At 43.6% G+C, this 16,644-nt stretch overlaps 5 protein-coding genes across 5 annotated transcripts; 3 read left to right on the top strand and 2 right to left on the bottom strand.

Annotated features, from left to right (window-relative positions):
- Positions 1–821: 821 nt before the first annotated feature.
- I203_107755 (uncharacterized protein) lies at positions 822–2,222 on the bottom strand (the record flags this gene model as incomplete). Its single annotated transcript, XM_019151456.1, has 2 exons — positions 822–1,793; positions 1,869–2,222. The coding sequence occupies 2 exons, from the start codon at positions 2,220–2,222 to the stop codon at positions 822–824; spliced, it is 1,326 nt and encodes a 441-aa protein (XP_018999260.1).
- Positions 2,223–6,188: 3,966 nt separating this feature from the next.
- I203_107754 (uncharacterized protein) lies at positions 6,189–9,139 on the bottom strand (the record flags this gene model as incomplete). Its single annotated transcript, XM_019151455.1, has 12 exons — positions 6,189–6,354; positions 6,420–6,495; positions 6,547–6,718; positions 6,801–6,823; positions 6,907–7,014; positions 7,180–7,864; positions 7,944–8,169; positions 8,245–8,411; positions 8,479–8,561; positions 8,657–8,708; positions 8,765–8,787; positions 8,881–9,139. The coding sequence occupies 12 exons, from the start codon at positions 9,137–9,139 to the stop codon at positions 6,189–6,191; spliced, it is 2,040 nt and encodes a 679-aa protein (XP_018999259.1).
- Positions 9,140–9,555: 416 nt separating this feature from the next.
- I203_107753 (uncharacterized protein) lies at positions 9,556–10,925 on the top strand (the record flags this gene model as incomplete). The annotated part of the gene is made up of 4 exons (XM_019151454.1): positions 9,556–9,660; positions 9,717–10,005; positions 10,088–10,716; positions 10,794–10,925. The coding sequence occupies 4 exons, from the start codon at positions 9,556–9,558 to the stop codon at positions 10,923–10,925; spliced, it is 1,155 nt and encodes a 384-aa protein (XP_018999258.1).
- Positions 10,926–12,083: 1,158 nt separating this feature from the next.
- On the top strand, positions 12,084–13,686 carry I203_107752 (uncharacterized protein; the record flags this gene model as incomplete). Its single annotated transcript, XM_019151453.1, has 5 exons — positions 12,084–12,321; positions 12,380–12,669; positions 12,762–12,926; positions 12,993–13,344; positions 13,445–13,686. The coding sequence occupies 5 exons, from the start codon at positions 12,084–12,086 to the stop codon at positions 13,684–13,686; spliced, it is 1,287 nt and encodes a 428-aa protein (XP_018999257.1).
- A 769-nt stretch (positions 13,687–14,455) lies between these two features.
- On the top strand, positions 14,456–15,487 carry I203_107751 (uncharacterized protein; the record flags this gene model as incomplete). Its single annotated transcript, XM_019151452.1, has 1 exon — positions 14,456–15,487. The coding sequence occupies one exon, from the start codon at positions 14,456–14,458 to the stop codon at positions 15,485–15,487; it is 1,032 nt and encodes a 343-aa protein (XP_018999256.1).
- Positions 15,488–16,644: the final 1,157 nt, after the last annotated feature.

Raw genomic sequence — 16,644 nt, 5'->3', positions numbered from 1 at the left:
GAATAAAGAAGCTTTTTCATACTCAGGCGTACGACCACCTATCGACGTAACAAATTTCTCCTTCAGTGCGAAGATAAGAACAAGGTTTCAATTAGTAATACGCATCGGTATGCGACCACGTACATCGTATACCAGCAGGATGCATAATTGAGGAAGCAATACAACTTTCTCGTTCAGGACAAACACTATTTCTCTGAAACGGAAATGCATTCCATGTACTCCAAAACCGAACTTCGTCGGCCGCGTCTCGTATCGCATGTTCTCCGGAGAACTTCAAGCGTCAAGCCTGGACCATTTTCCTTCTTTCAGCGAATGAGAAAGTCGTCGCAGGTACCAGGATCAGATCCGATTCTGTGCATCACCTGATATTTTTGATCTTCTGGTCCTGGAAAACGCCTCAAGGAACGTCGTGCGATGCACGGCAGATAAAATGCTGCATCAACGTCGCAAGCCATTCGTTGTCGATAGTCAAAAAAACTTCATTCGAGCAGTGGCAATGAGTGAAGTGATGCGATAGAGCTAGTGGCAAGCGAAATGTGAAGCTCATTCTGGGTACTAGGTCATAACTTTATTCATGACAATCTATGTAAGTTGTACAAATAAGTGGGCATTACTATTTTATCCTGTATCAAGAGACACATATCAATATCTACTGTGAATGCAAAGATCAATGCCGAGAAAAGGAAAACAAGATTGATAAGTTGTACAAATTGATTTGTTAAGATGCGCATATATATATGATGAAAGATGCAGATGATTCAACTAAATGATAAATGATGGATAAAGGCAAAATCAAATGGATTAAAGGTATTGACTACTGATTATCGGAAGAATGGATTAGGTGAATTGACTGTAGATAGTTCGGGTGAAATTGGATTAACACGTAATTCAGATATAGATGATGGTGTTTTGCCTTTGAGGACTTCGAAGAAAGGATGTTGGTTTTGATACTGGTATTGATATTGATGTTGGGGTAACGTGAGACCTCCTTCGGCGAGTAATTGAGGTGTGGGTGGTAAAGAGCCTCCGTTGGACGAGGAGGATCGTGATCGATGAACAGGGGATGATAATGGTCCCGAGTCGGCTCTTAACGATGGTGTTTCCAACTCGTCAAATACAAAAACCGTATCTTCAGTTTGCCAAGTCTCCCCTTCCACCTCTCCTTCGATCTCAGGTACTTCCTGTAAAGGCATCAACGACTCTACAGTCTGATACTGAGGTGTTGGAGTAGAGTCCTGAGCGGCATAGTGAGCGAGACGAAGTTCCTCTTCACCCATAGTGAATGTGTCCACTTCCAATACGAGTTTTCTAAGAGCCGCAAGTGATATACGATCGGCAGGGTCAATAGTGAATATCTGTTGGAGCACGAAGAGACACTGAGATGAGATGGGTAGAATGCGTCGAAGGAAGTTCGGATCATTGAGGAAAGAGTTGAATGATTCGTCTGAAGGCGATGCGATTCTCCATGGGTTTCTTCCACAGACCAAGTTAACCAATATCACACCTAATGACCAGACATCTCCAGGTCGAGTAGGATACGATGGGGTGTCGGGAAACCAGTCTCCAAGACACTCTGGAGCGATGTAGAATGTCGACCCACAGCCAAATTCACTTGATTCCTGTTCCGAGGTGGCCAGACCGAAATCGCATATACGCACTCTCGTGCCGTCTTGCGAACAGACAATATTCTCCGGTTTGATATCTCGATGACTTATACCGAGGGAATGAAGCCATGCTACACCGTCCAGCAGCTGTAGGAAGACATCGCGTATGAGTTCATCGTCGCCGACATACTGCATAGAACAAAAGTGGCATTAGCTTTGGGGTGGCAAAAAACATCTCAGAAAGGGGGTTTAACTTTTACTCACGCGCTGTTGATCCGTTATCATAGCGAACAAATCACCTTCCTCTCCAAACTCCATCACTACATAGACGTTGTCGTCTTCTTCGATCATCCTGTCCATAGCGATAATACTAGGGTGTGCAGATGCCAGTCGATGTAGAGCGATCTCACGACGCTGGAAATGTTTCTGACGCGAGTCAAGACCATGTCGACGCAGACATTTCACAGCACGCCAAAGTGGTTGTGAATATTTGTAATCAATGGCCAGGTAAACGACACCGTAGGCACCGGTGCCTATCACTGAAGTAAGTTCAAGGCAGCCATTGTCGATAATTCTTGGAAGCCCGCCAGCGGGGTGAGTTGAAGTTGAAGCGTTCATGTTGAGTAGTTGATTATATATATAAATTACTATGTATGTCGTAGCAGTCGTTTTTGTCCGTCAAAAAACCGAGATTCCTTTCCTTGAGATATTTATAAGATATATATATGATTTGTAGATAAGTAGAGTTGGTGATCGAAAATGGATGAGTGTGGTAAGGTGTGTAATTATATAGGACTTTAGCCTTGGGTGAAAGAACGAAAAAGAAAAGTGGAGACGAGGTATACGTTTTCTTCGAAGAGGGAGTCGTAGATGATCTGGTCTGATTACCAAGAAACTGATTACTGAATGATTGTATCGCTCGAGAGTGTGTTGAAAGAGAGTGTAGCTAGAGGTTCGAGATCAGAACAAAGTTTGGCAGTGAGTGATGGTGAGATATATAGGGACAGAAGGTTTTCGTGGTGGAAGGGAAGAAGGAAGAATAATAAGAAGTGGTTGTGGTTGTACGACGTTGAAAGGATTGGAAAGTCCAAAGTCAAACAAAGAGTCGTCGTCGTGTCCAGAAAACGACCAAATAATCGCTCTCTCGTCTTACCAAGGGAATGTCGACGCAAAGAATAATGACAGTACTAACCACATTTGTAAGCTTCAAATGGGCCAGGGGGGAAAGGTCCCAACCGTAATTTACTCTTCTATCCCCTGCGAATGGAGACCCTGACTGAGAAAACAACAGCTACGCTAAAGCAACTCTGCAATACGCAATCCGCTAAACTGCCACTCAATTGAGATCGTGGCATCGTGCGTAACCCTTAGAATATGTCGTCAGGGCATCTTTTCATTTCACTCTGCAAAAAGGTCCAAAGACATGGGTCAGATGACCCTGATATCTCGTACACTCAGAAGAGGAAGCCGAGAGATGGAGATGTTCAGGTAAAGCGGGAGCAAAGGTTAACTTATCCATCTTTTGGCCCTAACGAGTTGTGGCGGTTTTTGTTCCTGGTTCACAGAAAGGAGAAGAAAAGGAACGCAGACGAGAGGAGGAACGGATGTTTTGTTCTTTTCGGGAAATATTTCTTCCTTCATGCTTGAAACGGAAGCATCGCTGGTTGTACATACCTCAACTCAACCAAAGACTTCATGACGCGTTATGTCTTGGTTTGCATAGCATTTCCCCCTTCCGTGTTTCGTTTTCGTGAAAATCATTTCATGTGTTTTCAAGACCTGCACTAGTTTCGCAGTCCCTTCAATCCGTCGGCAGCCAAGCAGCCTCTTGTCAGTAACAATGGTTAGCCTGAAAACCAACATTTTTTCACCTTCACGTTTGTTTTGTTTGACGTTAAAAAATGAAAAAGCCTCCAGGTTCAGTTGAGTTCAGGTAACAGATAGATGAAACTTCGGTAGCTTGACCGAATACGTGCAAGGCCCTTGAACACGAACCTGAAAGAGATTCACAACACTTCAGGTGGAGTGGCGTCTCATCATTTTATCATTTGTTTACGACTTCTTGTTCAGTCGCAGTATAACAGCGAGACATGACTTCCCGGAGGTAAAAGCATAATAATAAGGCAGTTACAACTGAATCTAAAGATCTTCACGTCACGTACAAATCATCGCCGCCGAGTATCGTCCTACAACCTTAAGTCATGTAAGCAGCTACAGATCGCTTCTGAGGCAATGCGAGCAATTTCTTACGTGAACAAGATCCGTTCACACAAGTTTTCGGCATGTGATTTGATGGAAGATCGACGTTAACATGAAGAAAAGAGTCGTGTGTCAAGCCCCCAGAAAGCTCACGTTAATACCCCACGCGACCATTGGCAATTCCTTTCGCAACCCGATCTGAGAATGGTTGGGCGTTGATCGAATTTCTGGTAATTACGATAATTAAAACGACATACCCGCGAGAAGTCACCCGTACCTTTCTTGTTTTCGTGTATTGTATCGTGGCATGACCCTTATTTTCTACTGATGCCAAAAATATCTCGAAACGACCCAAAACTTGAACGCCTTAGTACAGGACGGTTGTACGTTACAAGGTATGCACTAGCTCGTCCTTATGTCTATTGATTCCCGACTGACTATTGTGTACGTACATGTCGACTCAATCGGGTCTAAGAGAAGAATGAAAACACGTAATTATTGACAGAAGTTCATAACCTCCGCATTCCTGAGATCTGTTGTTATGATACTGAAGAGAATGAGATCCAACACATCTGTTTCTTAGAAGTGGGATCTGATCACTTTGCTGATGATCTGAGCTGATCGAATCACGATGGAGTGATCTGTATATGACTCAGATTCATCACCCTTGGTTCATGTTTTTTCTCTGGTGACAGCATCAATTAATCATCTTACGAAAATTTTCTAGTTTCGATCAATCATTATCAACGTGCAAATGAATAACTTATACACGGTACGGTATTCAATATGTTGTGCGGTAATAGACTAAAATAGTGTGTGTTATGTGTCTGTCATTCCTTTCTTTCGGTTCTTGTGAGTAATATAGGCTGGGTTAGAGGCAAGTCGCGGGAACTCGTTCGCATTGCTTCAGATCCAAATATACAGTTCCATATCCGGAAAACACTATCAGATCTTCGTGGATGCAGATTTGTTTTCTGCGGAATGAACAGGTCCCCATGGTGTCTGAGCGTTTCGAGTACTCGCTCATACTGCTATATCTGCTATGAGGACGGCTCAAAAGGAGCCTCGAGATCTACAATCACTTCTATTGATATGCTATCGTTAGCATTGTCAATGTGTCTCGGTGAAAGCCACACAGCACAGCCAAACGCACCGTACCTTTGACTTTGGGCCGTATAATCCGTGTCATATCGCTCGATATTCAACAAATCCACTTGAGATCGCGTACGAAACCAATCAGGCGATACCCCTCTGCCAGTCGACTGTTGACCGTCAACTGGCGACAACAAGGTATTGGATTCAGTGGACTTTGGAAAAATCACATTCACATTTGCCATGGCACGGTCAGGTCCGGTCGGAGTGGCAAACTCTCCCCTCCTTTCCTCTCTTCGGCTCTCCCTTTTTCGAAGCCCAGTGTAACTTGATTGGCGTTCTTGCGCAATTGTGAATCAGATCAGGATTCACGCTGCAGTAGGTTCTGATATACCGTACCGCAGCTTCATACCGTATTTGTGTTACGTTTCTTTCTTGAGGTTCAAGGCAAAGTCGAATCTCCTGATGACGCGAGAGTCAGTTCTACTGGAATTTATCACATTCCGTAGCTTTTCGTACCCTTTCAAGAAAGGGTATTCCACCATCAGGACCAAGTCTGCCATGCCATACACAAAGAGGCTTTTTCAGGACTTCCCCATGATTCCAGCTCTCCGTCTCCGTGTCTGCTCAACACAACACGTCTATCTTTCTACCACATGCGTACACCATGCACGGTGCTCGATTCCTTTATTATTTTTCTTATTCTTATTTTTATTTTATTTTTATTTTTTTTTTATTTTTTTTTGGGGGGGCATGGTGGTGAGTCGGCGCGTGTGTTCCATACGTGCTGTAAGGTATAGGCCAAAAAGCCATCTACGTTTTTTAGTCTCAGGCTCGGACGATTGAATGAGGATGTATAGTACTTCGCTGTACTGCCAGGGTTCATAGTAAGTGGTACAAGTACAGTAAATCCGGAAATTGTAATTTCGTTTTTTTGTCCAACGCAAGCCAAGTGTACGTGTTACAGTTAGTAGTATTGTAAATATACTCATCTAAGTGGACATCATGTTATATACATCTAAGGGAATCGTAAGGTATTCGTCCAATCTAAAAAATGAAATATCGATACAGTGGTATATACATATGATATGAGAGAGTTGCAGATGATGAAGTGTGTTTCCTAGACTAAGAAAGTCTGTTGTCGCTCGAGCAAAGGTGCGCTTGCAGTTGTGTGAGTTTTGATAAGAATGAGTTGATCGTAAATTCAGACGTTTCTCGCTTCCTCATGCTAGATTACAATCTCCTCCTATCGTTTCGGCTGAGTATACTCTGACTTCCTCGTTGTATTTCCTTCTAATGCATCAACGCACCACCTTTCCCACCCCCTCCAACCCTCTCAAAAGGCAATGCCAGTGCACATCCGGCAGTTCCAACGAATATAGCTGCAGAGACAAATACAGGCAAAGAGGGAGATATGGTTAATAAGAATCCCGCTGATACAGGTGCTATCACGCCGGTGCTAACATAATGACAAACCGAACTTCAGCACATCCATACACACCTCAATAGCGAAGTGTGACTCACAATCTACTCAGAGCTGCAGAAGTACCACACGCAGTTCCTCGAATACTCGTACCGAACGTTTCGGGTGTCATTCCATCTACCAGACAGATCAGCATATTGTGAATCGATGTCGAGGAGTCTGACTTACACAAAACAGCATACATGGCTGTAGCAGCCGCCGAAATGATCATTGAACTAACTACCACAGCCCATTTGGCTTCTACATTTATGAATGCAAAAGTTGATAAACCCGTGGCGAGAGTGCAGATCGCTAGGGATTTACGACGGCCGAGCCAAGTTTGGATCATCCATGCTCCGATCTGAGTGTTTGATTAATCCAAGGTGGTAAGTCCTACGTATTAAGTGATGGCATTTGCCAAATTAATCTATGGAATAACTCACAATCGAGCCCGGACATCCTGCCACTACAAGGGTTGAAGACCACCAGCATCGCATCAGCTTCACTCATATAGGATCAAAGATATGTGAATGAGTATCGCGGACTTACGAGAATACAAGACATAATCGTTCAAAGCTTCTTTGATAGCTTCGTCTCCTTCACCCGTGGCTTTACTTTCCAGTACAGAAGGTAACCATACGTTGAACATCGTGTATCCTAGTGCCGGGCAATCAACATTAGCTAATGATTTCCTATCCTAAGACACCTTTTGGGCTACTAAGAACTCCTGATCATGTCATCATTACCCCACTCGTGGGGGACACCGTCCCTTATCATATTGCTCCATTCTCTCTACGTCAATCAGAAAGTAGCCCAACTTACCAAAGCTTATCGCGCCCCAAATGATCCACATGAGTATTACCGTCTTTCTCCACTGCGGTACGAACAGTTTATTCATCTGTTTTAACCATGATCTCCACCATACCAGAGGTTTCTCATGCCATTTGTCAAATTCATCATCACCATCATCATCATCGTTCGTATTCTTATATTTCTTCTCTTCCCCTTCCTGTGGGTCGTTGTTACCATTAGAATCGAAGAGAATTTCCCTTTCTTCCGATATATTGGCGTTGGAAAAAGAATTTTCGAATCTATTTTCATTTTCTATCAATCCAGGTGTAGAAGTTGAAGTATTGTAAAAATCCGATCCCATCCTTAATGGCTCCTTTCTATTCAATCCTGATCCGGATCCAGAGGCTTTACCTATTCCCAATCCACCATATTTTCCATGTTCATGATCAAATTCAAGTTGATTATTCCATCTAGGTAATCCCTCTATACCTTGGTCCTCAATTGACTTATCATCTTCGGTTCGTTCCCCGTTCATACATATCTGCTCGTTTGCAGTTTGAACATCTGCACGTTGAATGTCCATAGAATTGGAATTGAAAGTGGCGATAGCTTGAAGGGCTATGATAGCTTCTGATTCACGTCCGTTGGAAATGAGGTATCGGGGAGACTCTTGAAGGCGGAAGAGAAACCATCGAGCAAATGCGCATGCCAAATTCTTTCAAGTAGCCCGAAAGAAGACGATTCAGACCAAATATGAGTGGACTGATGGGTAGTAAATTATAGGTATGACTCACGAATAAACCCAACACAAACATGACTCTCCTCCAACCTTCGTTCTCTCCCTTTGGTATATCACACCCTTCGTACGTCTTACAGCTATGTCCAGGTAAGAAGACAAGGCTTACTACTGAGCTGAGCACTGCTCCAAGAGAGAAGAAGACCGATAACAGGGTAAGGAGGTATTGTTTGCTGTGAGGGAGGTTCTCGAGAAAGAGAGTTCCGTCAGTTGGCATCGAGCCCCTATTTAACATATAAGGACACATGCGCGAGTGAGTCGAAACGTCGCACCTTGCAGGGTGATCTTGAGCTACTCACCCTACTGCACTACCCAACAGGAACATCCAAATGCACAACACCCCGAAATCAGGACTGAAACTAGCTGCTATACCAAATACAGCTGTGAGGAATAGCGTAGCGTTGAAAGGTAATGATCGACCCAGTAGGTCTGAAATTACACCCCACGCTACTGCACCTATCATCATCTACAAGGACCGATACAATAAGTCAATCAGTACGACAGGGTCTGTTTGTCTGGGTCGAGACACTTACACCTGCCATGGTAGATGCCGAAAGGAGACCTACGACCTTTGAGGAGAGGTTGAAATGGACTTGAACACGGGGTAAAATCACCGCTATATATATACATATATATATGCTTCATGTCAGTAGCTTAAACTTTGATGTGATGTAGCATCATCGTTGCTGAGTGATGTGGGAGGTAACTTACCTATACATTGTAATGCCGAGTTATCAGACATCCAACCAAACCCACAAAGAGCCTTCTCACCTCTGTCAACACAAACGTAGATGCATACAATGAGTGGTCATGACTCACAAGTAATCTCCAATGGTATGAACCTGCATATATGTACATGACATTAAAGTCAGCATCCATCGTAAAATATTTCAGATCGATATATGGTCGAAGAAAAGGGAAGCGAGGAGACGTACCAAACCCGATCTTCTCCAATGTCTCTTCCAACCCTCTTTCCCTCCCATCAGTGTCTGCCCCTTCTTCCTCCTCTTCACTATTCGATGAATCTTCCTCGTGATCCAGTCCTAGGACATTCTCAGCTGCAGTCCTGAACGAAGGTAATCTTCCATGAGTAGATCTGATAGGTGAAGAAGTGGAACCGAACCCGGACGTTGATTGATGCGGATGAGAGAAGATGTACGATGATTTGCGTGATGCTGGGGGTGGTGGTAGCATTGTTCTCCTGAGGCGTTACTGGACGGTCATCTGGATGCTTGACTGGAATGTACAAGATACTGGGACTGATAGATTTTATGTGAATTGGTAGATCTAGCAAAGTGCAAGGTATCGAAAGAGGAAAGATGTTGATCGTAACGAGATTGCTCATGAAAAATGGTCAACCGAATCGATTACCGAGGTTGAGGTTTATTTTGTCAAACGCTTTGTTCATTCACCATTCACCTTACTTGAGCTTATGTTCACCATACCACTCGTATCGCCAACGATTGCATACTCATATCGCAGAGGTAGATAATCTCAAGGGCTAATGATACCGCAGCACTGCATTCCCAGGCCTAGCGAGATGTTGTATGCCCCCCAACCTTAGTGGGTTATACCAATCGATCTAAAGGTAAACCTCCTTTCATCACATAATGGCCTCACCCTCTCCACCTCCGTCAACTCCCATCCCCAAATGTCCCAATGATCTGTTCCATTTCGATGATCAATGCGTCCTGGTCGAAGACGCAGATGAAGAGGTGGGTACATGCTCAGGACAGTATTAAAGATGTGCGCTAATATTTTGGGCAAGTAGATAATGGAATTATACATGTCACTCGCATCGACTTCTCCAGAAACGACCAAACTGGCCATAGACGATGATTCAGGTGGATTGGGGTTTCTGAATTCCAATGAATCCATATTGGAAATTACCATTGATTTGACCTCACCACCTCCTTTCAATGTGCCTGTCAACGGTGGTAGCGTAAATCTGAAAGAGAGAGGCCAAAAGAAGAAACCACCTCAAAATAGATCGGTGGATAACGTCGTGGTGAGGGTCCAACAGGATTTAGGAATGTTGAAAAGTCAAAAAGGAGATACTGGTGAGTTTCCAACATTCAATCACAACTCATAACCCATGATCAATCCTTAGTGTCTCACTGAACAGTCCATACTGGCCGATAGGTAGCGTCCTATGGCGATCATCTCTTCACCTATCCACTCAACTTCTCCGTCAATCTACCTATCCCACTTCATACCCTCGACCAATATTCAATTCCGACATTCTTGGTAAATCATCTATATTGGAACTAGGTTCTGGGACAGGTCTCCTAGCGGTATTGGGAAGTAGATTATGCGGGAGATACACTTCAAGCGATAGGTTAGAGAATCTCAAGTTGGTTAAGAAGAATTGCGAGATAAATGGGATAGTTATTGAAGATGGTTCGGTCTTAGTCTCGAATATAGAAAAAGACAAAGGGAAAGAGAACAGATTATCTAAAGTTAAGTCAAGTGAGAATCGACCTGGACATGGTCACAGTAAAATGACAACAATACCTGAAATACGACCTAAAGTAGTCCTAGAAGAAATAGATTGGATAGCTATATCTCAAGAACGTAAATCCCATCCTGAACGTTGGTCATCATCACTCGCAGAAGAAAACCCAAAATATGACCTGATATTAGCTGTAGACTGTATATACAATGAATATCTCGTTCAACCTCTTATCGACACCCTGGCAAAGTATTGTAAGAGAGGGAAAGGAGGAGGGAATGTCGTCTGGGTGGTCGTGGAATTGAGATCTTCCGATGTAGTGAGTACCGTGTATCTCTCTAATTACCCCATTCCATATATTTTATGATGTAACAGTATTGACACATTTCCTACTAGCTCACTTTGTTCCTAGAGAAATGGTTGACCGACCCATCAGGTCCATGGACGATTGTGAGGTTGAGCGAGAAGATGATGGGTCATTGGGATGATAAAAAGGCTCGTTGGGTAGGATGGGTCGGATGGAGGTGATTATTTAGGAGTAAAGTCGTACTCGAGGGCTGTGATGTGTGTCATTTCACGGTAGAATTTTGGGCTTATAGGGATTATCTGTATCAGAAAATGTATACCTATACGATGTTGTATCAGGTATGGTATGATGCATATGAGCATTCTACATTATGAAGTCCTCGGACTAGTCACGGCTGCATGTCGATGAGTATGGCACGAGTGGCTCCCTCTGGTGCACTTGTTCCATTCCATCCGATCACGATATCCCCTCCCCTCATCTCCCTTATCTTGCTCGTCGATGTAGATAGGACAATTGATGGGTACTCGCTGTCTTATCCATTAGGGTCGTGAGTGAGGATGATCTCCGATTAAGGTTTTGACTGTTCAGGGTAAAATGTCATTTGTTTGTTTGTTTTGGGTGTTTTGGTGTTTGTGTCTGTTTGTTTACGCGTCCATCCGTGTTCGCAGTGGGAGGGGGGGGCAGGAGTGAAAGCTGCAACGGTTAGTGAGTGGTATCCAATCGGAACCGAGCTGGTCCATTGCAATCGCTAGTGCAACAAGGAGATCGTCCTATCCACTAGCATTGACCCCGTCTGCACTAGAGAACATTCCTTACTCCTCATCCGTTACCCCTTATCCATCTATCAAAGGAACCCCCGCTCGCTACCATCACTGTCACTCATTGCAACATCAACTCCACGCTCTTTCAACGTTCAACACTTGACACTCTACACAGATCCACCACTACCACCACCGGTGACAACGGTACTGTCGTCCCATACTTGAAGGCTAATCCACCTCCTTTCTTATTACCTGCAACCACAGCAAAAACAACAACAATAGATCCAATATCGTTTCATCAAACCACGATTCCAATCCTTTGTCAAAAACCCAAAAGTATCTCCTTTGGTCAATCAAAAGCCCCCATCATATCACTCGGTGAGTTGGAGTTCAAGGTATCTTTCTTCCTCTTGAGTCACTTGCACAGGTCAAGGGTGGTGCATGTCCGTCGTTACAACTTGATCATCCTCCCACTCTCAGTTGCCAGCTCTCAGCTCTCTCTCACAATCGTCTTGGGAGAGAGTCTCAAACAGAATAAACAATAACATTGAGAGATAACACAAGCTGACCTGGTGTCTTTCATTGCTCTCAATTCACCATCCTATTAATCGATAAACAATGTCACAATTACTTGACCCAATCCTCCATCCGCTCGACGACGACGATGACCACGATGCCCCAACGACCACCACACGTAGAATAACAGAGACCGACCCAGAAGAGACCGACAAGATGTCATCTTCCTCCGCACCAGCAGCATCCATCACCTCAGCTTCAGCCGTCACTTCATTGCCTCCTTCCACTTCGGCAGTAACCAGTACAGTCAGGTCTCAGAACCCTGCTACACCCCAATCCAGTAAGTCTAATCCACATTCTCCCCATCACAATACACAGTATGTTGATTTTGTCTACAGGCGCAGCCAAATCTACCATCGTTTCATCTGCCGCAGCAGCCAGTTCAACCTCTACTTCCAGTTCCCCCGCATCGACTAGACCCACCTTGACATCCACTTCCACATCCAGCTCGACCTCTTCTGCTAGACCCACTTCGACCTCATCCCTCATTTCCTCTTCGTCTGCCAAAGCGACGCTGAGCTCCGGTAGCGCTAGTAAGAGTGTAAGTAGCGCCACCAGCAGTGCGACGAAAGCGGCGAGCGAGAATGGGAAGAGCGGTATCGGAGGGTCGAGTCTGAGCTTGGGTGCGGTAAGTGTCTTGTCCATCTCGACATGCTGGATTATCCTATTCAATCGAAAGCAGTCGAACATGCCGATATTGATGCTGACATATGATCACAGCTTGTTGGTATAATCATCGGTGGTATCGTCGCTTTGGTCCTGATTGGTATAGTAGCGACTCGAACGATACGACAGAAACAACGAAGGGATAGAGCCAAGAGGAGAAGTTCCATGTTCGAGTGGCCAAGTACTACAATGGATGATCAACCGTATGAGAAACCTAGAGTGAGTGAAAGATTACAACTTTCTTTCAGCCCAACCTGATATTGTTCTACTTTTTGTTTTTTTTAGTACGAACCACCTTCACAATCATACGCAATGTCCGATTCGTACGGTAACTCCACCAACGCCAACGGTAACGGCGGATCAGTCTCCTACGTGACCAACGAAACTTCCTATGCACCTTTACCTACTCAACAGCAGGTCCCCCAGAATTACATGGAGAGGAATAATCCGCAATACTCTTATAACCAGCAACCTTCTTACCCTCCTCAACCTCAATATCAGGAAAATATCGTTCCTCCCCCTATGGCTGCACCGGCACATGCCTCGATGCAAAGTAATTCTACCGGAGGAGGATTAAGGGACGGATCGATGGTCAGAGTTAATGTTGGATTTGTAAGATCTCTCGAGGATGAATTGGGTGAGTGGAATTAACAATCAGCCTTCGGTAGAAGATATATTATATTTTAAATTTCGATCTCACTTTGCTGACTTTGGTTCATTCCGTCTTGGGTTTATAGCAATCACGCCAGGTCAACAACTTTACTTGCATCAGATGTACGATGATGGATGGTGCTTGTGCGAAGATTCCAACCAATTCAAGGGTGTAGTACCCATCAGCTGCTTACAACCTCTTTCGAGCGGTAGTGGTGGTGTCGTCAATGGTGGGTTAGCACCTGATATGGCCAGACAGGGGAGTGGTGGATCAGGTGGATCGGCTGAGAGATTACAGAGGAGATCAAGTCTGTATAGGGAACATTAAGGGGAGACATTTATCATCCGCAGAAGTGATCTACACACTTAAGAGTCGAGTGAACAAATCCTTCTACGTTTAACTTAGAATAACACTAAATTGTCTATTGGAGTTTTTATCTACATCCTACATCTTACATCCATATATACCCAATCCGTTCATCAGTTTGTTTGTTTGTGCGTTCGTTTATCTATATTTCAAACTCATATGTCTATTTGATATATACCCAGGAATCGATTTTCGGTATTAAGTAATCCATCTTCAATTTATGCATGTACAGTAATACGTGTAGTACGATTTTATCTTAATGTTGACAATTCGAGGCAAAGTGATCTTGACGATTGCTTTCCATTCCGCAATCTGATGCTGTACATAATCAATAATTCGACACAAGGTTGAGTGCTGATAAAACGCCTTGGGGAGCAAGACTAATGATTCTCAGCTGGTGTATAATACAGTACACTCAAAGACTGGTGGCTGTACGGTTTGTACGCTCTTATATCACAACGACACATTATGCCATATCTCTTCTGGACCAAAACCAATCTTTGACCCTTCAAACGCAAGATGGACCATCAAAGATCCCTGTCATGCTTCTTCTTGTATGACTCTTCATTGGTATGAAGGTGAGAGATCGCATTACAGAGATGGGGTGATTGAGGACTTGGAAAGTAAATGTGGGGAATGTATCGGACATATCACTCAACCCTACAGAAGATCAAGTTCAACTTACATTACGGTGTCAATGCCACTTCCAGATTGTTTGTCTAAACCAATTATGAACCTCAGCCAAGAAGACGAGCAATCAATCCGAGATGATCTAACTTTCCTTCGATCAGGGTGGAGAACAAACCTAAAACCCAAATCGCCATTTGAACAATACAAATCTGCTCAAGAAGAGATCCAAAGACACTTCATCAAGTATCTTACCAGGTGTTCAACTTTAATCGCTGACCAACACCTGGAGAAACGGAATATTCAAACTCGAGTGCAAAGATTGAATGATATCGACCAAGACTTGAAAAGATATTTAGCAATCAACCATGATATCACCGATAGCGATACAGATACGTACGAAGAGACACTCAAAATAGCTTGTTCGAGCATATCTAAACCATCCATGTGGATGATTATGGGTAATTCCCCATTGGGATATTCAAGGGCAATAACTGAATATACTAAAGAAGTCAAACTCTTACCTGAATTCGGTACTAAATGGGACATGACTATCTTACCTTCAACAAACGCCGATTTGAATAAGAAGGCATGTGATGAACTTGGACGATATAGGGAGAAAGCAAGATCGTACATAGAATTGAAAATGCTTCGAATGGATTTTGCGACCACTCATGATGAGATGGAAGATAGTATGAAACCTGACCATGATTTTTTCGATTGTGATTCGAACCCTCAATTGAAAGATGAGCGTATGGAGAGTTACGTACAAAATCAATATGATACAATCAAAGAGAGGGAAACTGATCTCCAAGATATCGTACAGCATGTCAAACGACGATGCAAGAAATATGACGATGATGATTTATTCGAAGTTCATGCGATGTCCGGAATAGAATATTCCAAATATGATCCCGACTCAGCTAGAGAATTGGGTTATCTGAATTACCATGAGCTTCCTCGAGTGTTGAGAGATGAGTTTGAGCAAGTGAGTGATGAGTTGGAACATAGAAGGAAGAATCCAAACTATCAACAAAGTCTCAGTGACTTTCAGAAAAGTGAGATCAAACGGTTTTTAGAAGAGGAGTCGGAACGTTTGGATCCTTCCGCTTGGAAAGGTGGATCACCAGCTTAGGGTCTTGAACTCTTATGATAGTTGTACTGAACCGAGCCTACCAAGATATACACACAACATATTGTCGATGGAATGAATACAGTATGGTCCTGGTGATGCTTGTGCATCTAAACAGGTGTATTACAGCATACACTGCATTCCTTGTATGACTGTGTACAGTACGAAACGCTTTCTCCCTGATACAATAAAGTACACGAAGTTGAATCTCTTCACCTGTCCAAATTTCAGATTTTCTTGCCCTCCTGGTTTCTTCTCTTTTATACAGTTCAATCAATACATGCACATAACTATAGCAAAGGAAATAGTTCGAATTACCCCTCTGATATACCTCTCCCTTGATTCGACCTATTGACTATTTTGTGATATCAACAAGCTACACAGTAAATTACACACGATATATATATGTACATATACAGTGGACGATTTGACATGGGGTTCTCCTCAGACCAATACTTGTCAGCACCTGCATTACACCGATTGAGTCATTCACTCTCATACTTTGCAGGTAAAGTTTGTTATACTGTAAATTTCAAATAGCTATTCTCGTCAATATTCATTCTTTCACGGCAATATACGATATGCAGTATACTCACCGCAAATGACAAGATGTTTTTATCACTAGACCGACCAAGTTTGGCATTCTTAATGCTCTGTATTACCTCCGTCAACGCCGAAAGCGATCTCGAGATCCAAAATAGAATCCGAGCTCATACGCAATTCATTGCCCACTCCAACCCGAAGTGCCATTGTCACTGTGGGACTGGTGTGGGAGCCTAAGAGTAGTAGTACTTCACGGTGTTGTGCCACTCGCCACTCGCCATTTGGGCATGTCCAAGCGTATTGTTTAGAAGAAATCTCCTCAGAAGGTAACCCATTCCATGTATGAGGTAAGAGCACCAGGGGTCAATGTCGGAGGTTCAGTTCCGAGCAATGCCAGAGTGTACGAGTGACAATCAGCGAAGATGAAGGAGAACACGGGGTAAATGAAGTTCTTGCCTTGCGCTTGATCAAAAGAGGGAAGGCATAGGTTATCTTCGTGTCTCCTTTCTCGGAAGGATTTCCTGTTTCCAACCCCCACACCTATAGACAAAGAAGGCTAGAGTATGTGAAATCAACGCACATATATTGAGAAATATATCATATGCCAATAATAGCTC

Source organism: Kwoniella mangroviensis, chromosome 2 (genome assembly GCF_000507465.2).
Source record: "Kwoniella mangroviensis CBS 8507 chromosome 2, whole genome shotgun sequence".
Lineage (NCBI taxonomy): Eukaryota > Fungi > Basidiomycota > Tremellomycetes > Tremellales > Cryptococcaceae > Kwoniella > Kwoniella mangrovensis.
Note: the sequence above shows the minus strand (reverse complement) of the source record. Positions and strands in the feature narration are given on the sequence as shown.